The 23,955-nt window shown below is 39.4% G+C and overlaps 1 protein-coding gene and 1 long non-coding RNA gene across 2 annotated transcripts; one reads left to right on the top strand and one right to left on the bottom strand.

Moving 5' to 3' along the window:
* The first annotated feature begins 8,825 nt into the window (after positions 1-8,825).
* On the top strand, positions 8,826-10,733 carry LOC118403664. The gene is made up of 3 exons (XR_004829671.1): positions 8,826-8,967; positions 9,638-9,843; positions 10,250-10,733. It is a non-coding gene; the product is annotated as an uncharacterized LOC118403664 (long non-coding RNA).
* A 4,351-nt stretch (positions 10,734-15,084) lies between these two features.
* Positions 15,085-23,841, bottom strand: LOC118403147 (angiopoietin-1 receptor-like; the record flags this gene model as incomplete). The annotated part of the gene is made up of 15 exons (XM_035801656.1): positions 15,085-15,697; positions 16,600-16,699; positions 17,085-17,184; positions 17,584-17,701; positions 19,176-19,316; positions 19,935-20,104; positions 20,332-20,468; positions 20,871-21,028; positions 21,361-21,509; positions 21,851-22,002; positions 22,306-22,435; positions 22,549-22,639; positions 22,990-23,097; positions 23,337-23,461; positions 23,765-23,841. Coding segments are annotated over 15 exons (1,777 nt in total), but the record flags the coding sequence as incomplete, so codon positions are not given.
* Between the last annotated feature and the right edge of the window lie 114 nt (positions 23,842-23,955).

The raw sequence follows: 23,955 nt of genomic DNA, 5'->3' as shown, positions 1-23,955 counted from the left end.
AATGGTGTATTCATTGATTCCTCTTATGTCCTTAGTTAAAGGTCAGCGAACTGAAATTTTGTTAATGCATTATGGAGAGCGATTCAGGAGATTCGAACCGTTTAATTGAGATTTGAGTTCTATCCTGATGTATAGTTTGAGTCATCTTCAATTTAATGTTAGCGAGCACATTAACGAATGGTACATTTGCTGTTTGGATGCGATTTTGATAAGTGTATACAGATCATAATGTGTTGAAAAAACTGTGCTAAAGGTATATCCAGAAGTATAGACTGAATCATCTTCAATTTAATGTATCCTGGATGACTAATCTCCACAAACGTTTACCCCTAAAATATACGTCCACACAAAAATAATGTGAATTTAAATACTTTACAATTTTAATTTAGTCAAGAAACTTGTAGCATTTCAGTTGGGTAAAAAACGTTAAAAGAACTATAAGTAAGAGTAAAATGTCAGGTATACCCGCAGCCGGGACAAAAAGTACTTCAGATCTTAGCACTGATATAAATTGTCTGGTAGCATCATATGACTCGTGGGCTGCTTCATCTACATAGAGATGAATTGTTTTTGTCTACCCGTTGACGATAAAAGAGCTTTTTTTTCAGTGGGCGGTGAATATCATACTGTACAGCGCACATAGCCATACAGGATTCAAGTGTACGGCGCTCGTGATAGTCAATGAAGTGAAAAAAAGAGACTTCTAGTAATGGGAAGGCTTGACACTTTGGAAAAAAGGACCACAGAACTGAGACTGTCTGATTTACAGGCAGATACTTCATCCTTACATTACACATGTGTAAGTATCGTCAAGTATCTGAGCCATGACCGAAGACTGCTATTCCGACAAAATGTCAAATGTTATCAGAAAAGACTTCTTATGCGACAGTAAAACAAAACTAGGCACAGAAGCTGTGCATCATCTCAACAGGCAACCCGAAGATGATATCGATCTCCACATCCCTGATGAACAACTGTGTACCAAGAGCGATGCTGCAGCTGAGAACAGACAAACAATCGATATCAGCCCTGGTGTTTTTCACACTTACGCCATTGCATGCATATGCAAGGATTATAGTACTTACATGAAGAAATCTTCTAAAGAGACGATAACAGTAGAAACAATATTAGCGTTCAACAGTAGCAACAATGACGACATGAACTTGGCAGGGTGTGTCACATCCGAGAATGACTCTTATACTTCAGTTTTTATTAGAAATGATAGTCACGCGCACACAGAAACGAGGAATCCGAACCCGATGTACGCACAAAGCACCAAGGACCATCCTCAAAACGACGTTACTCGTAACCCGACGTACACACAAAGCACATTGGACGTTACTCATAACCTGACGTACACACAAAGCACCGTGGACCCTTCTCCAAACAACGTTAACCCTAATCCGATGTATCTGCAAAGCTCCAACGAGCTAAAAGTCAGCCCTAGACACACCTTCAAGTCAGATAACAGCGATGACAACCGCTGCCCACAGCCATCAGCTGATACACGTCAGCAGGGTGATGAGGTCACATTTATACCAGCTAACAGCGATGGCAGTCTTTGCATTCAGCCGTTTGATGTTACACGACAGAAAGACGACGATAAGGAAAGTGTCGTTGAGGGAGTAAACATTGGGAACAATCGCTGCCTCCAGCCATGTGCTGTTAGGTGTCTTAAACCTTTCAGAAAACCTGCCGTCGAGTCATACAGCTGTGATGTCGCCCAGCCCTATGCTGTTAAATACCAAGAAGAAATCGTCGAGTCAGCTAACAATGATAGCGACACCCACATCCAACCATATTCTGTTAGATACAAGAATGACGACGAAACTCCTATTGAGGCATTCGACTGTGTGCCAACGGCCTCGTGTAGCAGCAACAATGATGTCTTGACCAACCCATCGAGCGATGATGGAAATCCTCCTGATCTTGTTAGTGATGAAAGACAACATGTACCGAATGTACTTAATCAAAATCCGATGCACGTGCCAAACGTTCAGCATCCTGCAGCTTGCGGTAAGATGGGTCTATATGATGACGATAATGATATTTAAAGCCATTCGCGATCGGTTAATCTCTTGATTTTGCATGCAAGGTGGAGCCTGACTTACAGTTACGTGATAAAATATGACATCGAGTGATCTTTTACAAAGAGCGTTCTGTTTGTGAAGCTATACCGAGCTTAAATGTCCAACCTTTGTGGAGAACTTCTTTGTCATAATACTTTCGAATTTGTTGATTGTTTATAAGAATGCATTTTTATACAACGGCCTTAAAACTTAGTCGAAAATTAATTGAACATGGAATGTTCCGATATACATTTTGCATTTTTTTAGAATGTACACGTCAGCAGGTGTGCTCAGTTGTAAGAGCGGTTACAGTCCTTGGTCTGTTCATCGCCGGCGGAGTCTTTCTCTTGTTATTCTTTGATACCAGCACACCAGCGGTAAGATTTCGTCCTTCAGCTTTAGCTGCTTTGTAAGCAAGTTGTTGAGATATGTTTGACTCAATTTTGGCCTTGGCTTGGATGTTATTAGGATGAAACAAGGACAATTATGCTTGATCGCGCAACAGTTGACAGTGGCTCACATCTGTCAAAATTCGCCATTGCTTTGGTAAGACGCTTTGTTGCTGGATGAAGTAATGATAAGGTAATCCTCTACCTACAGCCGGCAGCGACTTTGTATACTACCTTGACCACTGGCCCCACTTGTGATCCCACGCCGCCTGCAGTATCTAACAGTCCACAGCATGGAAGTAAGACTAACATTAAAGTTTATATAAGTCTGTACACTTGAAGAGTTTAAGTTTGAGAGAGTTTGTTTTACTATGCATCAAGATATTTGACACTAAACAAGATTATGGTCTTGAATTTTTTGGAGATGATTTTATTATTTATTGCAGAAAACTATATGCAACCGGCAGCTACAATGGATAGTACCTTTAGCCCCACAACAATGGCAGTCCCCAATAGCGAACAACCTGAAGGTGACCCAAGGATGAAACTTGAACCTGAAGGTGAGACTGGCAGCAATTTGTTTGCAAATAATTAAATAGAAAACGGCAACGGCTTTGGAGGCTACCCGTTCCCCTGGTCTATAGCTAGCCCACACCAGGGGCAGTCTCTAGCAGGTCACAACGAGGTGAACCTTGCACGAAACTTCACATATCGTTGCTCAGGGAAGAATGTCTGGAGAAAGAATTACGGAAGCTCTCTCTATATATGCACGGGGAAGTTGAGCAAGCTCTATACACCTGTCCCTTCAACCTTCTCTAGGCAGTGATCGTGGCATGTACCCACTACCAACATCCAACTCCAACTTTTGCACGTACACGTCAATGTATAGAACACACAATTCTTTTTCCTTTTTTTGCAGAAAACCATCACAGAAAGATGCAGAAGATCACCTTTGGTGGGAAAGGAGGAGAACCTGGAAAATTTAGAGGTAACTACGGAGTGGCTGTGTCAGCTGATAATGAGATATTTGTGACTGATGACATCAACCAACGGGTCCAAGTCTTCAGCATAAGTGGGACATATCTGCGCCTCTTCCCAACGGAACTGCCGGGTGAAAACAGAAGAATGTATCCTATCAGTGTTGCTATTGATGTGAAACCCGGCTACCTGTGGGTAGTGGGGAATATGGTTTTATCAAGTACATGTGTTGTACAGTACCGAAGGGACGGCCTGCCTATAGAGAGGTTCGATGTACCAGTCAAGAGTAGCTATCACCATCCCGTCATTGCGATAGGCGTGCGCAACAACAAAGTTATTGTGGGGGACGGAGATAAAGTAATGATGTTCCAGCCAAATGGCTCTCTCGTTCGGAGTTTTAAAGCGAGTTTTAAGAAACGAAACGTGCGAATCTATGGAGTCATATCGGACAACGAAGGAAATGTCCTGCTAACAGGTCACCAAAGTGTTAAGATCTACAGTCAATTTGGAAAGAAGATATTTGAATTTGGAAACTTTGGACACGGCGAGGGCCAATTAAAATCCCCAAGAGATATTCTTATTGGCACCTCGGGTCACATTATCGTGGCAAACCGTGACAACAACAGGGTAGACAAGTTCACAAGCCGTGGGGAGTTTGTCTGTACTGTATCCAACATTACAGAGCCGTGGGGTATCGCTGTGGGACCGGATGGGCAGTTGGTGGTGACTAACATTTTGGACTCAACCGTAACCATCTTTTCAGGTTACATGGCTTAAAGCTCTTCAGTATGCGAGACACACGCCTTTTTGCTACATGACACATGTACATACTAGTTTTACCAGAGATACGTTGTTTGGTCTTTGTTCAGACTTATTGACAATTCACTATTTTCTCTTTGCCACTGATAATTGCCGTCTAAGCCATCTGACTTTGTTGGGAAACGTATCCATTTGACTAATGCATTTTGTGTATTTCACATCATTCAACCTGGATGTCGAAACTTGATCAACGTATTTCTTTGCATAACGAACCATAACAATAGTAATCAGCCAATTAATCAATCAACCAACCAATCAATCAATCAATCAATCAATCAATCAATCAATCAATCAATAGACATCCTGTCAATAAGGAGACCAAGGTAAAATTCTAAGACCGTAGAAAATATCCGCCTAGTATCATAAGTCAGAAGTGATTATTAGCATATAGACGTCAACTATGCAGCCGTAAGGGTTTTCTTATAATAGATCGCTATGGAGCACTTTTTTGTCTTTTCATTTGTACACATTATATGACCAGATTTTACCAAAGTAGAGGAGGTCACTGATAGGTGTTTGACTTATCTTAATGGCGAAGTGGTCCGTTATATACGTTTTACTGTGCAACAATGGCCAGGTGGACCTCATATAGTGGTGATCACTTGTATAGGTTTGACTGTATATCAATGGCCATGTGTTCCTTATGTAGAGGTGGTGACTAGTACAGGTTTGACTGTATATCAATGGCCAGGTGGTCCTTATGTAGAGGTGGTCTCTTTTACAAGCTTGGATTATATCATTGGTCATGTCTTTTTTAGAGATGGTCTCTTGTACAGGTTTGACTTCACATTAATAGCCAGGTAGTCCATATGTGAAGGCGGTTACTTGTAAAAAATTTACCGTATATCAATAGCCATGTGCGTGTACTACTATATAGTGTTGACTATATTTGTAAGGGCATAGTATTCCCTATGTAGAGGTGCTCTGTTTTATATGTTATGACTGTATATCAATAGCATTATGGTCATGTAGTACGGAGGGTCTCTTGTAGATGTTTGACTATATATCAATTCGGAGGTGATGATTTGATGAAGTAGCAGTTGCTATAGTTTATGCATCTATTTCTGTTCAGCATCAGGCTAAGCGATGATGTTTACGTTGGTGTGTGCTTATGCAGTATGTACTGTGAATTGAACTATCGGCTTTTCTGCAGATTGAGGTTTTCATCTGTACATTATTTGTTATGTCTAACTGTAAAATTAAAGGTTATTCACATTTTATTTATTTCAAGATATTGACACAATACGTCGCTGAAGCTACTTGTATGTTCTATACTTACTATAATCTGAAGGCAGATTGTCTTTAAAAGTTTAAAGTATAATAACCTGGGAAGAAATCAAGAGGAATCTTGTTTCATAAGACATAATTCTGGGGGGGGGGGGGGGTGGAAGTATGGAATTCACCCCTAGTATGGGAATTTTTACGATTTACGTATGCCTATGGAACTTCAATTCCCTCAGAACAGAGATGTTGAAGATTTGTCCTGGTGTCAAGCTTTTGAAATAGTATTCATTGTATCTAATAAATGCTATTGGAAATGTGAATAAAACTGTGAAAAAATACCAAAGATTGGAATGAGTTTAACTATTCTATCTACACAGAAAAAACTGTTATTAAACAGATATATATAGTAGGGATACGTTCATGTCGAAAGTAGATGGTAGCACTCTGAATTAAGCCGGTTTACATCGTCTTCTTTTTAAAGAGAAAAAAATATAAATTCTTTTAGAATAGAAGTTAACAAAAGTCGTACCTATACCATCATTTATAATTAGCTTTTTACTCTGTATATAATGATATTTGATAATTTTGTATATAATCAATTCTGTGTATAACTGTCACCGAATTGTATATTCATGTCTACTGACTTTTGATGTCTAATGTTTATTTTTTGATTTGGTTCCGTATTGTTTTCTATTATCATTTCAGGTTTGGGAGGACAACTTGTAAAGGTGTTGATACACCTGTTTTGTCCTCCCTTCCACTTGTTTTTGCATGTGATTTGTAGCCAAGTGGACATTGTCAGACATCATCCCCAACATCGATCCTAAACAGTTTGGCGGACTACCTGGGAAATCAACAACACATTGCCTGGTGGATATTCTAAACCACCTCAGTTCTACCTCGGACCGGAGAGGAACACTCAGCAGCATTGTTCTTACCGATTTCTCCAAGGCGTTCGATCGCGTTGAACACACGACCGCGATAACAAGGCTGCTGGAGTTAGGCTGTAGACCCTCCCTGATCCCTTGGATATGTAACTTCCTCACTGAGAGGCGACAGCGTGTCTTGTACCAGGGTTCCCATTCAGTATGGGAGGTACTTACCTGCGGTTTGTCACAGGGCACTGTTCTGGCACCCATCATTTTCATAGCCATGATTAACAGCGCCGCCAAAGGTACACGATCGGAAAACTGGAAATTCGTGGACGATCTTTCAATGATCGAAAGCAGACTCGTACATGAAACATCACTCCTGCAGCAAGACCTCAATGCCCTAGAACAGTGGACTTCCGACAGTCACATGAAGCTGCACCCCAAAAAATGCATGGTTATGCATGTATGGTTCACAAAAGTTCCACCTTCCCTCCCAACGTTGTACATTGATGGTCACCCCCTTCAGCAAGTCACTTTTGCCAAGCTGTTAGGGGTGATAGTGCAGTCCGACCTGAAATGGAACGGCCACGTGAACCACATCATCAGTCAGAGTAGCAGACGACTCTTCCTCCTACGCCACCTCAAAAGGTTCAAACTCTCTGTACCAGACCTGGTGACTGTGTACACAACCTACGTGCGTCCTCTGTGCGAGTATGCCTGCCCTGTGTGGAGTCCTGGGCTTACATCAACCCAAACAGCCCAGATAGAGAACATTCAGCGCCGTGCTTGTCGTATAATCCTCGGTAGATGTTATACAAGGTATTCGGAAGCATGCAATCAACTAGGGCTACCAACTCTCCAGCAAAGACGTGAACAGCTTACTGTGAAATTCGGCCGCACCTTGTTGCAATCCAGAACATTCAGACAGTGGCTTCCACCAACCAGAGGCGAAACCAGTGGGCGACTCACCAGATCACACGGCAAGCTGACCACTATCAATACCAGAACAGAGCGATATAAGAACAGTACAATTCCGCACATCGTCAGACTACTGAACTCATAGACTGCGTTGTTTTTACCATATGCGTTGATTTTATCGCTCAATCAAATATGTAATTTTTAGATATTTTAATACGCTGACAAATATGAATGATTTTAAATGTCCGTGTAAAGTTTGTTATGGTACGTTGATGTATGTACAAGAGCAATTCAGGGCCTAGTGTTAGCGCCCTGCCATTCTGTACATGTTGAGCACCAAATAAAACCATTATTATTATGTGGTAAATTCAAATAAAGAAATAAAGAAATCATTATCAGTCACATAACTTTTTAACCAGCCGAAGCCGTACTTCTATAGTCTTCATAAAATCGTTCTAAAGTTATCAAAATGTAGAACACAAATATATCGGCTAATTCTAATCCCCTAGGCAGCCTGACGTAGTCCATACACAATTGTGTAGCCAAAAGGCTATAGAAAGGAGATGGGCGCGATCGACCTTGTACACCTTCAAAACCTCAGTGAGGGAAGTTCAAAGCCAGTTAGAATTCTAAATTCATAGACACATGCTATATTTGCACAAAACAATGTTTTGCTCATCAAGAGAGACTTGGACGGAAAATGATTACAAATCCACAAAATTTTGATGAAGCATGTAGCATATTACTAAAAAAAAAACAATATGTCAGATAACCCCTGTCGGAACAACGAAGTATCTTGTATCTTAGCACTGATATGAATTGTCTGGTTTCACCGGATGGCTCGTGGGCTGCTTCATCTGCATGGAGAGTGATCGATTTTGTCTGTTATCTTTGTAGTAGGCGTTGGAGACCGTACAATACATATAGCTATATACATTGTACCATTCAGGACAAAATTCAGCGAAGAGGTGCCAGTGTAAGATATGCAGAGATATGTGCAATTGTGGCCTTATTTCGGCTAAGATAAGGATTTGCCAAACAAATAAAAGTGTACTTGATATTTCGAGTTTAGTCTCAGGTATAAAAGACTATCACTTATGAAAGATTGGTGTTGATTGAAACCATTTTCTTGCTGTAGCAGAGACTTGAATTCCAAATGTGAATCGAGCATGCGCTTATCGGCTCTCATACCAGATTATTGTTTTTCTCATTATTTCAAGTAAAGAGACCATTGCAGACGTTGTGGTAACGCACTCAAGTTGACAGACGTATATTAGTGCCCTAACTATATACACAAAATTGATAATCGTAAATAGCATGAGTTAATCGTAAATAGCAGAAAACTGAAAGCCGAAAGTCCAACCTACTAAACCAAAGGCCTCAAGTAATTATATAAACGTAATAAGTAATTTTTTTTTACTTTATTTTTTTATTTCAACTGATGTGGCCTAAAATCATGAAAACAGCTTTAGTAATACAAATATGCAACGGACAATAAAGTTCATCATTATTATTTGGCGATCTTGTTTGACCCGTCGTCAAATGAGTATCAGGTTTCTGACCTGTAACCCCTGACCCGTATGTACGTTTACAGCCATTTTGTTTGGTTTCTTTCGTCACCTTCGAATTCTCCAAAGTGACACGATTTTTACGGACATTCATACGTCGTGGGCACCGCTAACCACCATAGATCTACAGGTAAGAACCTGTGGTTGTCCTTGATGTTTATTAGTTGCTGCTCGTGTAGCTGTAAAATTAGTGGCGTGTTTGCGATCAACATTCGATGGGGAGGGGGGCATATATGGAGCTGTCATGTACTAGTAGAGCGTTGTACATAAGCTCACAGCAAGTAACATCATTGCTCGCGTTTTTCTTAGCCTGATATGAATTTGTCCCTTTGGAGTTGGTCAACGTGACAGGAAAGTACCTTCATGACATCTTAGTGCAGCAATAAGCCTTCTCACATTATTTGGGACGCATGTGTGGCGACAGGAATTCTAGGTAATATGTCAAAGGGTAAGGCACACAAAAAGAAAACAACACCCGTCTGGACATTGTTATGCAAATCGAAACAATGGTGAAGACAAGGACCGTTTACTTTTTGTGTGCCTAACCCTTTGACATATTACCTTAGAATTCCTGTCGCCGCACATGCGCCCTAACTAATGTGAGAAGGCTTATTAAAGACATAGCGATTCAGGTGCGAGCAAATGGCCCACTAAACATTCTAAAATGTCATAACCCTCAGAAAAGCTATTTCCTACTTTCTGAAGGCCAAGGTTAGTGAACTAAAACCAACTTCTTCTTTTTTTCTTCTTCTTCTTTTGTTACAAAACATCATCATCATCATCGTTCGACTGCAGCGCAGGCGACTGCAAGCCTTCTCCAGTTCCGCCTATCGGCAGCGAGCTGGCGAATCTGCCTGGGGGTGATCTGGCCGTGATGGTCTCCTATTAGCCGTTGGACGACTAGTTGAAACACAGCATAGGGGCCCAAATCACAGCTACGTTGTTCTGAAGTTGTGCACTTTTAACAGATACTGGCTCCAGGACCAGGACCACAGCATACTGAATGGTAGATTACTAGTATAATGAATGAATGGATGAAGACCTTTATTGTACAAGTTTGCCCAACCTAGCTAAGTACAGGTCCCAAGAAGTCAAAACATATATACATATAAAAGTATCACAAATCTTGTCTAACACAGAAGTTCGGCTTCTTCTCGCTTCTCGGTAATGGTGAAAATGTGGGACTGTATAGATTTGGTCTGTCAAAACGCATGAGGAGTATAAACTTGTCAGTGCTACTTATGTGTCTGAAATAAGGGAATCTACTTTCTATGTAATTACTAGGAAATAGAATATTTCTATCATTGACTTTACCTCACAGTGTTAGGGTTTCTTGTTGTCATATTGATTTGGTAGTTAAGCAAGAAAGAAATTGGTCTTTCTCTAACCAATATTTGTTTACTATGTTTTAGAGATGGCAGACTTCACATGTGTGCCTCCCATCGAAGAGCTTCATGTGCAACAAACTGTGAACACAATGCACATCAAAGAGGAGCCGACAGGAGACACTGGATGGCAACAGGATGGACAAGAGCAGGAAATGTACAGTGAGGACCAGGAAACATACGACTACTTTGGCTCCACCCAACGAATGGCACATCCTACAAAAAAGAGTTACAACAATTTGGAGGATACAAACAACTACTTTACAATCCTACCAAGTGGACATCGTTTGTACAAGACTTATAAAATACTAAAGCAGACAACCGAAATTGAACAGCAACTGAACAAGGAAAAAGATGTTCCAAATGACTCCATTCAAGGAACCGCACATCCTACAAAACAGAGTTACAACAGTTTGGAGGATACAAACGACTACTTCACAGTCCTACCAAGTGGACATCGTTTGTACAAGACTTACAAAATATTGAAGCAGACAACCAACGCTGGACTTAAGCAAAATGAGGAAAAAGACGCTCCAAATGAGGAAATGAGCAATGTAAGATCAGAGGAACTCTGTGTTGGGCATCCTGGGAAGGAGATGGAGCATCCTGGGAAGGAGATGGAGCATCCTGGGAAGGAGATGGAGCATCCTGGAAAGGAGATGTATCATAATGAACAACCTGGGAATGAGAGTAACGGTAGGAAGACCGGGACAACAGTAGTGGCCATCGGCCTGCAGCAGGAAAAGTGTGATGTGAAGTTTCTTCAACCTGACACAAAACCAACCTCACAGGAACAGGAGGCCCCCTTCATGTGTGGGGAGTGTGGGCACACGGCGAACTATAGGTTTCTCATAATACGACATATGAAAACCCACACAAGGGAACCCTACGTATGTGGGGAGTGTGGGTACAGGACACCAAAAAAGTCTCACTTTTCCAGACACATGAGAACTCATACAGGAGAAAGACCTTTCAAGTGTGACCAGTGTAACTATACTGCTGCGTCGAAATATAGTCTGGACATACATTTAACAACACATGATAAAAGTGATAAACCCTACATGTGTGGGGAGTGCGGGTTTAGAACAACTCGAAAGCCTCTCTTGTCTTCACATATGAAAACCCACACAGGACAAAAACCGTACAAGTGCGACCAGTGTGACTATTGTGCAGCACGAAAATCTGACTTGAGTACACACCTTATAAAGCACAACAGATCCTACACATGTGGGGAGTGTGGGTTTAAGGCAAGTCAAAGGTGTTTGTTGTCAAAACACATGAGGTTCCACGTAGGAGAACACGAAAATGCTGATACACAGAAAAGCACATCTTAGTAGACAGCACTTTTCTAATTAAGAAACCCTGAATATATGCAGGGCTCGAAATACTTTTTCTGCATACCTGCACTGTTGCAGGTAACTTTGAAAATTTAGGAAGTATGGATCATACTAAATTTGTTCAGAAACGTTTGCTTTTTTTTTCTTTTATTTATACTAGATAGGTGGTAACAGGCGATGGAGCTAAAACCAATCCATATACATCTACAAGTATATGACATTCATGTATAAAAGTTTAAAACCCAGTACATGCACCAATGCAGGTTAGGTGCAGGTAGTCACCAGAAATACCTGCACAGCTCAAATTCTACCTGCACTAACCTGCATATGCAGGTAGTATTTCGAGCCCTGATATGAGCGGTGTGGCTATAGAACAGCTAAATGTGAACAAGACAACTGATTCTTCTAATGATTTGCATTTGGTATATATAACAAGATTAGTGTTAAACAGTGTTAAAAATATTTCTGAAGTATCAAATGTCCTAGACGTATAATTACAAGACTTTAAAATCAATTCTAAACAATGGCAACAGACATCCGCATGGTGTCTTGGAATGGACTCTATGTTTACTTAGTTTGTGTGCCTTCGGTTTTTTTAGGAAAGTCATGTATGTTAGCTAATGGAGTAATCAAAATTTGCAATATGTATCCACTGGCAGGTAAAACGAGTGTAATGAAACCCCAGAGTGTTTGTGACGATTTATGTTGGTATTTAAAATGTTACAGTTAATAACAATGTTAAACATTAGGAGGGAATGATACACAATAGGAGATACAAGACGTTGGCACAATAGTGGGATGAGGGTTGATTATGAGGAGCTGGCATCCTGGTCAAGTACATGCATGTAAAATATAGACAAGTTTAGAAATAGTTTTGGAACTGAATGTGGGAGAATCGTCTTTTTTGGGCGTCGGAATGATAATAATAAACTTTCTTCAAATAATCTGTACATGTTTTTGGTGGTTTATTGCATCGACAGCTCTCATCGATACAAAGCATCGATACGTACATGGTGAACTTATCCCATGCCGCCGGTGTGACTATTCAGCATCATTAATGAAATTTTACTTGGACCAACAGGCTACATTCAGATGGCAATACAATATATGAAAAATACAGATTTACAAAAATATTATGACACAAACCAATATGGAGTACATTTGAGTAGTTTTTCATCCTTTATATCATAATGTGACATGCATAATGTCTAATAACTGATTGCTAAGATAAAACCAACACATAACACAACTAAATCGTTTAAACCCATATTGGATTTACAATATATAGGGATGTGTCTTGACTATCAAAAGTGTTAAACCAATGCTTACAACGCTGTGGTATAAACGTAGCTATTATAGTTTCATAATCATTAAGAGTAATGTGTATACAAATTTTCAAACCGACACACAACACAACCGAATCGGTTAAACCTAAGTATATTGGCTTTACAATATATGGCTAACTGTCTTGACTATCAAAAGTGTTAAACCAATACAAAGCTGTGATATAATCGTAATAATCTTGATAAATCTTAATAACCATAGTTTCATGATTATCAAGAGTAATGCGTCTCAACCTTTCTGTGGTATAAACGTGTCTACTATAGTTATATTTCAGCCATACCATATATGGTATGGTGAAATATATTGTATTCGTAATGTTTCTTTCTTTCTTTCTTTCTTTCTCCTGTCAAATCTTCAAATCGAATCATCTCCGTCGTTCCGGGACCGAATGACCTGAAATTTGGCACAAGAGTAGAGTGGGTCAATACCGAGGTGCTTTTTTCTCATTTTTTTCATATCTGCCTCTAAAATGATTTTATTGAAGTTTAAAGGTCACGTTTTGACCACAACGGTATATTTTGGCCCCCTGTACCATTGAATTACAATGGAATGACCTTAAATTTGGTGTAGATAGGCATTAGATAGTTGGTAAAATGATCCAAGTAAAATATTTGGCATGAACCAATTCTAAATTATTAATTTCTGCACTTTTCTGAGGGGAAATTTGTTTTCTTTCGGCCTTCTCCCGTGAACTCCCGTGACCCCGGAGCCCACAGGTGCCAGGTGCCAGCCGTCTGGGGAGAGAGTTAATTACTTTATGGACGCCAGCCAATCAGCGACGAGAAAGGCGAATGCTAGTTAATATTCATAAGCGGGGCCTTGCAATCCCGTATATACACAAACAGATGCATATTACAGCCTTATAGTGGCCATATGTTACCCTGTGCCCGGTTTGAAATTGTAGTTTGCGAGGATTTGGAGTTCAGACAGTGTCATTTGAGCGGTAGCGGACGGTACGCGTGCATTGAACGTCAGAATACAAGTCTGTGTAGATGAATTTACCAACATTCCGCATGGCACTATCAATCATTTTTGGCAGATTTGACTTTTGGGGTTAGTTGAGACAATCGAGAAAATGTTACTTGGCAGAAAACGCGGGAAAATTGGACAGTTTGCGTTTAGTTTTGATACGTAAGTTTGACAGTGGCGAGAATGCGTGTATTTTTTCCCAAACAAATGTAGGTACTTCTAACGTTAGTGTTGTTGTTGTTCTTTTTTGACGTAAACTTTGTACATTCAAAGTGTAAGTAACTTTAAACTGCCAGAGTTTGAGCCCAATAAAACACTCTTAGTACCAGAGTATCACCACTGACCTCCAAAAAGAAACCCCCGAATAAGGTAGAAACTCCTATCCTCCAGGTCTCGCACGCTACGAGCAGGAAATTACAACACTCAGACAAGATTACGTCCGATGGCTGATTGCATACAAAGTAAAACAATTTAACAGTGGTATACAGGACATATACTTAACAAAGAATTCGAAGGAAAATGAAATATATAGATAAAGCCAAATCAAGTTAACTTGTTGGTCCTGGGATTTTTCAGAAAAGAAATGAAGCGACAGGGTGGTAAAATTCTTGTAAAAATTCGAGACGTCTCCGTTTATGTAATGGCTCATACAAAACAAGAAGAAGATTGAAGTTTTTAGCTTGAAAAAAACAACAACAACACACTCCTACTACACAACACCTGCACCTGCTTGACAATTATTAAAACGTATGCCCTACTTGATTAAAAAAAAAGCAATGCAATAATAAATGTACCCACATCACAAGGAGATTATGACGGTACTTAGACCTAGTTATCGAAGTGGAAATTGTTGAATGGCGTCATGTCATTTCATGATGAAAATCTTCTGAATGGAAGATGCGGTTTTTTTCACTCTCGGAAAAATAGGAGCTGCCGCAATTCTAAAAGCCAATCAGTTATGCATAGGCGCTCCTGTGGAAGATTATATTCTTCCATATGGGCCTGGTTCATATTGGGCAAGCTCTGTTTTGACCTGAAATCAATCCACAATATTAGTTCTCTTTTGGGGATAACTTACAGTTAAAATATTGCATTTTTGCGCAGGGGTGACTTGGAACAGTCCAATGTTGCGTGGGAATGGGTATGGCTGAAATATGCTGTATTTGCACCCAAGCAAATGTCGGCCTTTCTAGTTTGATGATTATATACCTACTATATATATAGTTTAGTGATTATCAAGAGTAATGCATGTAAAAATTCTCTGTGATATAAACGTGTCTAGTATAGATACATGGTTATTAAGAGTAATTAATGCGTATCAAACTTCAAACCAACACACAAAACAAATGAATCGGCTAATCCTATATTGGCTTTACAATAGGTACGTGTCTTGGCTATTAAAAGTGTTAAACCAATGTTTACAACGCTGTGGCATAAACGTGTGTACTATTGTTTCATGATTAGTAAGAGAATGCGTATCAAACTTTCCAAACCAACACACAACATAACTGACTCGGTTAAAACTGTTAAACCAATGCTTACATCACTTTAGTATAACCGTGTCTATCATAGTTTTATTAAGAGTAATGCGCATTAGCATACTTAAATCTGTACATGGAGTAAAAGTAAACGCCCTCCGCACTGTTAGCTATATAAAACTTTCATATGTAGTAACCAAAAAGTTTGTTTGTTTGTTTGTTTGAACCTTTATTTATTCATGAAAGCTCAAATCGGCCTGCAGGCCGCTTTTCATGTCATCCACAAGTCCTCATGTCATCCACATGTTTGTGTCCAGTACCACGTTTTAGGTCTCCGGAAAGAAAGCCTGTATCAATAGAAAGATATGCATATTTTTTCATTTGACTCATGAACGCAATAATATAACGGAGCTGCACTAAAGTTGCAAAGACTTATTTTGATAGCTCCACATGACAAAATCCCATTGATAATAAATAAACTAACATCACAATGCGCCAAAGTGCCACCACCCCAGACATGTGATAATACCAATGCTAACCTGATTAAACTAGGTAAATTAGATATTTAAAAAAAAAAACTTTGACTTCTATATCTGGCTGGCGGAGTTTGGCCGTTAATTAGAGATAGAGTAGGAGGCCAGAAAGAGACTTGCGACTTTTTAACAATTTGTAGTAGGATGAAAGTTCATCTGTGTTGGTAGCATACATTATAGAGAATTGCTAAACTTTCATTCCAACACAAAGATAATGTAGGGACTATAGCTAAGTAGTTTAGCAATTCTCTATAACAATTTGTAGTGTTGGGACATCTATATTCAATTGACCGATACAGTCAGGCAGATCTAGCAGCGCTTGGTGTCTTCAATGTTGAGTGAGTTGCATTGTTATGTAGTTGTACATAGAGGGCAACAAGACAGAGCCTCTGGGATTAAGATGTAATTTACCATTTTTTTCACATATTCGTTAGGTTAACAAGATGACCAAGTAAATCCGCAAGGTAACCGAAAAGCTCTAATCGAATATGGGTAATTACCTCGCAAATTAGTTATACTAAATTTACTTCTTCAACAGGTAAGCTACTCCAAATCTTTATTCACACTTGTTTTCCTATGCGTTTCTGCATATGAATCGTACGATGTGACAGTACTTATTCGTCTGTGATTTTGAAATAATATATAACATTTCAAGACCTAAATTGCAACAAATAACAGCACATATAATCGATTTAAATACATATTTATTTGCATACCTTGTCCTGGTGAAGCAGTTCTTCCAACTTGTTTTGAATGACGTCAGGCGTGGGCCTTACATCCGGGTCATCCAACCAGCAGAGGTTCATGAGTTCATATCTACATTTAGATTTCATGAAAAGAAAAACGTTATCTATAAATCTCAGCCTTCTTCTTCAGTGTTTTATTCGTCTGGAACTTACATCAAATTTTTTTTTCTGAAACCATTGTTACACTTTAAAGCATGCACAAATTAGGTACTAAGCATTTCTTACGGTGTTACAATGATTTTAGGCCCAAAAAAGCTATGTTATTTATTTAAGAAAATAAAGTTTTAGAAGAGTCTTACTTCAAGAAAATGCTGTAAGAAGAAATACATTAAAGCTAACACTTTAAAAGCTGTATCTCTGTGAATGGGAAGGAACAAAAAAAATAACAAAGACATTTTAGTGGTGAGTGTCTCCTATACAATTTATCTGAGAAACAGTGATCGTCGTTTCCTTACAATTTATCTGAACATCCATTCGGTTTCTGTAGGCGGAACCCTCGACGCAGTCTCGTCACCAAGGTCTCATAGCCACACACCTCGGGATAAGGGGTTCCTCCTAGAAGTATCAAATGTGGGAATTCTTTTACAAAGGGTTAACATCTTGCGAATGTGAAAACAATTGGTATATTCTGTTTAGCTACACTTCCATACCGATTTGATATCTTTAACAATGTAATATGAGGTCGAAAATCAAGCACACACACAACTTGCATAATGTTTTCTTAAGCAAACTTTCAAGAATAGTTTCAATAAGTATTTAGAGGCATTAGTTGCTATATCCAGACTGTATACTGTGCCTTTAAAAGTAATACCAACGCAAGATAATGTCTGGATGTATACCATTTGTTATCGGCTTCTTTTCGATAAGTTCGATGATGACATCTCATATTACAATAGGCAAACCGACTTGTTGAAAGTTATTATTAGAAATGTGATTGTTGACCTCTTCACTTACCCAAAGTGGCTATCTCCCACAAGACGACACCAAACCCCCACATGTCACTCTTACAGCTGTAAACACCCTCCAGCAAAGACTCTAACGCCATCCACTTGATCGGGAGCAGTACATTTGTCTAAAAACAAACGTAACATATTAAACCCTCAAACCAGACGTATATTAATATGTGCCATTATGACATTTCTGGTTGAAAACAAATTTCCTCCCATGAGTTTGTTTGTATGTATGTCTTATAACTTCTCATACGTTTTTACCGAGATTGGCCCATTTTTGATTAAGTTATTATAGAAAGTTTATGTATGGTCCAGTGGGGTCAAAAATGACCCCAGCATTTTTTTAAACAAACTTTTGAGATCCATGCCTAAACTGCTTATTGTATGATCACGAATTTTTTGGAGAATGATGTACATGTCAAACGAAATCATGGTGACAAGTTTTGTGTTATTACCATGTTAAATGACGACGCCATGACGTCATTTAGCTTAAATTGGCGGCCATCTTGGATTTTGACTTATGACGTCATCAAATTAGCATAAATTATGAATATTGAATCATGAAATTTACGTTGAACTCTATAAGATGTCATGCACAAGTGTAATTTGCCATGAAAGCCTTACAACTTGAATGTTTAAGCCAAAATTAGAAAATTGCGTAATAAATATGCCTGTCAGAATTCCGTTGCCATGGCAACATGAAAAATAATGAACTTTTTCTATCCACTGAAATTGCTTGGTATCAACATTGTCTCAAAAAGGACCAAGTTTGGTGGCCCTAGCATAAGCTATTTAGGGGCTATGTGACTTTGAAGTTTGTGCAGGCATAAGAAAACCTTACCGGGTCTGACTAGTGTTAGTACAAAATGAGGTCCTCCCGATCTTTTGCATAAATTATGATAATGAGTTAGATTTATTCTCACCCCATCATGTCAAACTGTCCCACATAGATTAATGAAGCTATACATATATACAAATCACAAAAAGAGTCACAAAAAAAAAACTGAATTTGTAAAAAATGTTATGGGGTCAGTTTTGACCCCATACGGTAATCTACGTCACAAAAAACGTACGGTGGTTTGAGGGTTAAAACATCGGGGCGGACCTATCGTGTTTGATAAGATCAAGTAAAGATCCCTCAGATAAATGAAAATTGAAGCTTCAGATATTTTCAGTAAAGTTAACAAAAGGTTAGTGAACAATGAACATCCTATTTACGGTTCCCTTTTCATTTTGACCATAGATAGACCCTTTTACGGCCCCTCCTAACTCTTGTAACTCTTGAATGACTTATAACTACCAAATGTTCAGAGAATGACGTAGCCATATATCAATTTTTATATTTTTTGAAGAAATCCGACACATTCATGACATGATACAAATTAAAGTGTATGACGTAATTTTGACGTCCGTAGTATAATTGTGTTGGCTCAACTTGGCTGGAACCAACGGAAAAGTGTATTTCCGGAAAACTTAAATGTATTATGTTGAAAAAAAATTAATATCAAGCTTTTTGTTTACGTAATATACTAAGTATCCTATATCTTCATAGATTTATAGATTACATAGATGGATCAAAGAAAAATTGGCACCTACCAAAGGATGCCTCATGTACTGTGTGGTCACGTACACGTCACGTGCCAGTACGAAGTCGGAGATTTTGGCGACCAGCCGTCCGGCAGGACCATCAGGAGAGGACAGGACGATGTTCCTACACGCCAGGTCACGGTGGGTGATCTGATAGGGGAACCACATAAACGGTTAGGCTGTTGCCTGTATTGCATACCTAGTAAACCGCCGTATGGTGTAAAACTAAAGATTTGCATTGGATAGGGCATAGAAGTCAGATTCATTTGATCCACTAAAACCGGAAAGAGTCACTGCCCTTTTTTCCATAAGTGTCTTGGACACTTTTATGTGCTCGAGGTATGGTTCTCCTCATAAACTGTACATGTACATGCATATTGCCTCCGTTCAACGTCCTGTCCGAGTTACGGCCCAAACAGAAGTAAAGTGAGGGAAATCGTGTAAAGTGCCTTTCTCAAAGCACAAAGTCAGCGGCATATTAAGTGCATATTGACTAATAGTAAGAATAAAACTGTTATTCAACTAGATCTCTTGTACCTATCAATTCACAACTAGGATATTTAAACTCTCTCCAACAAGATCTCTTCAGTGTCACTGCCGAAAACTACATGTATGCTATACATTTAGTTGAAACGTCTGGCCGTTTCCAAAACATATCCAGGTGCTTGAGAAATTGCGTTTTGACGCATCTTATTACCCGGATGGCCATCGACGTTACGTGAAAAGTCATAAAGAGTACAATTTAAGAACAAATCTGGCTTAAGGTACCTTTCGGTGTTTGAGCTCAAGCATTCCCCGGGCGATGTCGATAGCCACCTCGGTGAGCTGTTGCCCTAAGCCCGGCGGGAAGTCGGCCTGGTATCGGTTGTTTTGGATGCCAACCAAGTACCAGAGCAACTCTCCTGGCTCGGCGTACTCTACAAGGATGTACCGGGGATCTGAGACGAAAAGATGTATTTTTGAAAAACTATGGATTTATGGATTTGTCTTGGTGTAGATTCTTCATTGATTTGTCTTGGTTTTGATTCATTTGCTAGCCTTTCCCGTTTTTTCAATATCTTTATATTTGCTTGCAGATGGAAAATGACTATTATATTGTGACGAACCTAACATGAATCACAGCCTGTTGAAACATTAAGGTAGAAGGAGAACGAGTCTCTGGTACCTTTCTTCCTCTCCCCATCAACGACTAGTCCGATCAGACTGACGATGTTCATGTGACCTCCATCATCGTTGACTTCTATCAGCAGACTCGCTTCCTTCGCGAAGTCTCGGTAGGTGATCTCATTGGCTCGGTCCACTCTAGATACAAAACGTGAAAAAAAAGGGAAAAGATGCCTTATGAAGTAACAGACTGTGTCCTTTATAAATTGGTTTACATGTTACGGTATGATGTTGTATTAATGTGAAGAAGCGTCGAGTAGCGGTGTGGTGTAACACAACTGCAGAGTGTCTGTCTCAAAGCCCAGGGGTTCTGCCTTTGGGGAATGCAATTTACAAAACGTTCCTCTTTTCACTCACTACAGGTGAAAATGAGTACCAAGCTTTGGTTAGGGGCGTCAATCTGAAAAGACGTTGAATTGAAATCAATCGTTTGAGGAGAGAAGAGCCACACCAAGAGAACGTAAAAGAACCCACCACACATGTTGGTTCGGTTTACCGGGTATAAACTGCGAAATTTATGATAGCCCAAATCAAACTAACCTGAGCGTTTTGGCAGCTACAATGATGTCCTGCTGTCCTTTTTCCCTCAATACACCCTTCCGCACGTGACCAAACTCTCCCTCGCCGATTAGGTTCTCAAGTCGTAGATCCTTTCTGTTCTTCAGCCATGGCTCCATCTTCTCAGATCCGACGATGTCCTGGTGAACAGCATGTAATAATACATAATAACGCTACTTCACCTTTATCCTTTATCCAGTGGAACCTATCTCCGTTGCTTTTAAAAACACCTTTTAGGGTATATCAGGTTGATGGACTGTGGCAACAAATTACAATACACAATGTGTATTTTTTTTAAATATTGCAGTTTGAAACCACCGTCGTTGATTAGATAACCTTAGATACTCTGTTCTTGAAAACAACAGATATAGGTTACCAAACGGATAAAGGCGTTATAGGCTACATACATATCGCAAAAGATCAATACAGAAATCTAGATTCGTTATTGGGACAGCATTGATCGCTTTATTACCTCAAGAACTTCCTTGAATAATTGTGCCGGGTCCAACCTGTATTTCAGTCGTTTTACTATCCGCACAGTGCAGAAGACAGCTGCAATGACAACGACCACACCGACACTTGTGACCGAACCCACAACCTTTGAATCAACAGGAACAGTCTCTGGAAATAATTGCAAATGATAATAAAACCAGGTTAGGTAAGGAATAAGAGACACAAAAGAGTATAAGAATAGCTCCTCTCAGAACTTTGGCACCATTGAGCAAGCTGTTCTCGCAAGATTACGATCTGACGGGGAATAGCGTGAGTTTGGAGAAAACGAGGGTACTAATCACCTTCCAACTAATGGGCATTTTCGCAAGATTGTCTTCTCGTCAGCTCGTCAGCAGGTTTAACAAAGTCTTGGGAGTGTCCATAAATCACTATTCCATCGTGTAGAATCACGAAAGAAAGGTTGTCATAATCAGGTTTAGAGGTAGCTTCCCAAACTACCGCTGTCTCACCTGTCGTAAAGGTGACCACTTTAGCCTGGCCCCTTTTGCCTTTGGCGACAGTTGTGGCTGAAAGATTGTAAGTTGTTTCAGGCTGCAAGTTGGAAAGATACGCTTCGACACTTGGTTGGTTCCCATCAGGGAAAGGCACGTCCACAAGTGGGCTGAAATGTTGCCATTCTTATTGTTAATAAGGTGGACTAGTGTACTTTCTGCAGCTGCCACTTTTTGTGTTTCAGTTTGTGTAATGGACTAGCTTGTTATAACTAGTGCAGGTCAGCATTCGTTAACATTAATGCGTCCCTTTCTTTCCGTTTCTGAAAACATGAATGAACCTTAATCATAAGCTAGAAATATTCTTATATTTTAGCATTTCAAATTTGCAAACTTTTTATACATCTTCCAGCTCGACCGTTTCTGTGCCATTCTACCAACCAACAATTCAATAGAGCTAGCTTGCCATTTACCTTGAATGCTTTGGTGAGGTTGCTTGTATTTGGAACAGGTCTACAAATCCTTCATACGGTGGTATCAGGTTCAAAGTCACGGATGTTGAGCTCCTTTCGGAAATCAAGACTTTTTCTGCAGGAGAAGGGTCTGAAAATAACAGAACTTTGTTTTGCATAGTATACAAATAACACTTACACAAAATTTGAAAATAATTCTGGGTAAAATAAGGCTGCTTTATACGGTACAAATAGTTAACAAACCTGTAGCAATTATCTCGGTTGTTATGAAAGAATAAGTAAAATGATGTTTTTCGATAACCGGATGTGGGTCCCCAGTTGATTTCAGTTGAACCTGAAAAACAATGTTGAGGGTAGTTAGTGGTGGGCAACGTAAAATAAAGTGCAAAGAAACAACAAGCGCAAATTGAAAATCAATTTTGGACCGGGGTCATTATACGCAAGTTCTTTTTATGTTTTAAGTTTTCGAACCGATCTTTTTTAAGTCGAACTGCCTAACGAATAGTCCATTCTCGTACGCGGTGTCTTTTGGAACAGTCCATTTTTGCATGGGTTGGGAGAGATGAAATAGGCTGAAACAGGTTGAAATATGCTGTATGTTGCCTGTCTAGTTTAGTATATAGATGTACTGTAATTATACAAATAAACGGCTTCACGTTCGTAATTATAGTACTGTATACCTACTTGATATTCCTTTCCGGGAGTAAGTCCAACAAACGTTCCCTCCGTCATAGTTTCGTTAAAGATGACCAGTGGAGAGTTGGTTTCTGGCTCATGTGGTGCAGCGTCCAGCTTCAGGGCAAATACAAATACATTATATCTTTCAGGATAACTACTGACAAATATCATTGTGTGTTTTCCAAGCTTCATTCGTTCTTGTTTCAGCATTAGACCACAGCAAGTACGAGTAAATTTTATCGATGGTATTAGCGCGCGCACTTATTTTGGCCTGATCTTAGGGGACAGCATTTTTTTTTCTTCGGAGATGTCAGTAAGCTTAACAATAGTGTTTAACAATGAAGGTGTTTTACCTTGTAATAGTAGAAAGCTTTGACGTGGTGAAAATTCTGTCTGTGACACTGTTGTGCAAAGGTTGGCCACGTCACCGTGATAGAGTTGTTGGTCACTGTTGTGGTGTTAAATGAGTAGGGACTTTCTGTGAAACACCAAGAGATAAAAAAAATTAACACGGTCCAAAGCTTTAAACACTTATTTTAGTACAAGAAAGCAAACGTCAATCGGGTGTAATATTTACATTTCCGAAAAAAAAACAAGCAAGAAATTACATACAATCATCATGTCACGATGCTTAATTCCTTTAAGTGTAATAATCTTGAAGTTCTGCAAGACTATCAGAGGCTTGTATGTGCCTATAGACATGTACATAATTCATTTTACATACGTTGAATGCCTTTCCACAAATTAACCAACACACGTATAGTAAACCAATCACACTAACCTCTACTTTTCACAATTGGTATGGGGTTGTACTTTCCACAGCTGACATTTCGAGATGCTGCTACGATTGTGCAATTGCTACAAGATTTATGCCGGACAAACAACAATAAATCTTATGTGCATATACATAATCATACAATTTGTAAAAAAACACCTTTGTTGTCATGGATAGACTAGACCTCTAACCACAAA

Source organism: Branchiostoma floridae, chromosome 16 (genome assembly GCF_000003815.2).
Source record: "Branchiostoma floridae strain S238N-H82 chromosome 16, Bfl_VNyyK, whole genome shotgun sequence".
Taxonomy (NCBI): Eukaryota; Metazoa; Chordata; class Leptocardii; order Amphioxiformes; family Branchiostomatidae; genus Branchiostoma; species Branchiostoma floridae.
The sequence above is the reverse complement of the archived record's forward strand: the minus strand, read 5'-3'. Positions and strand labels throughout refer to the sequence as shown.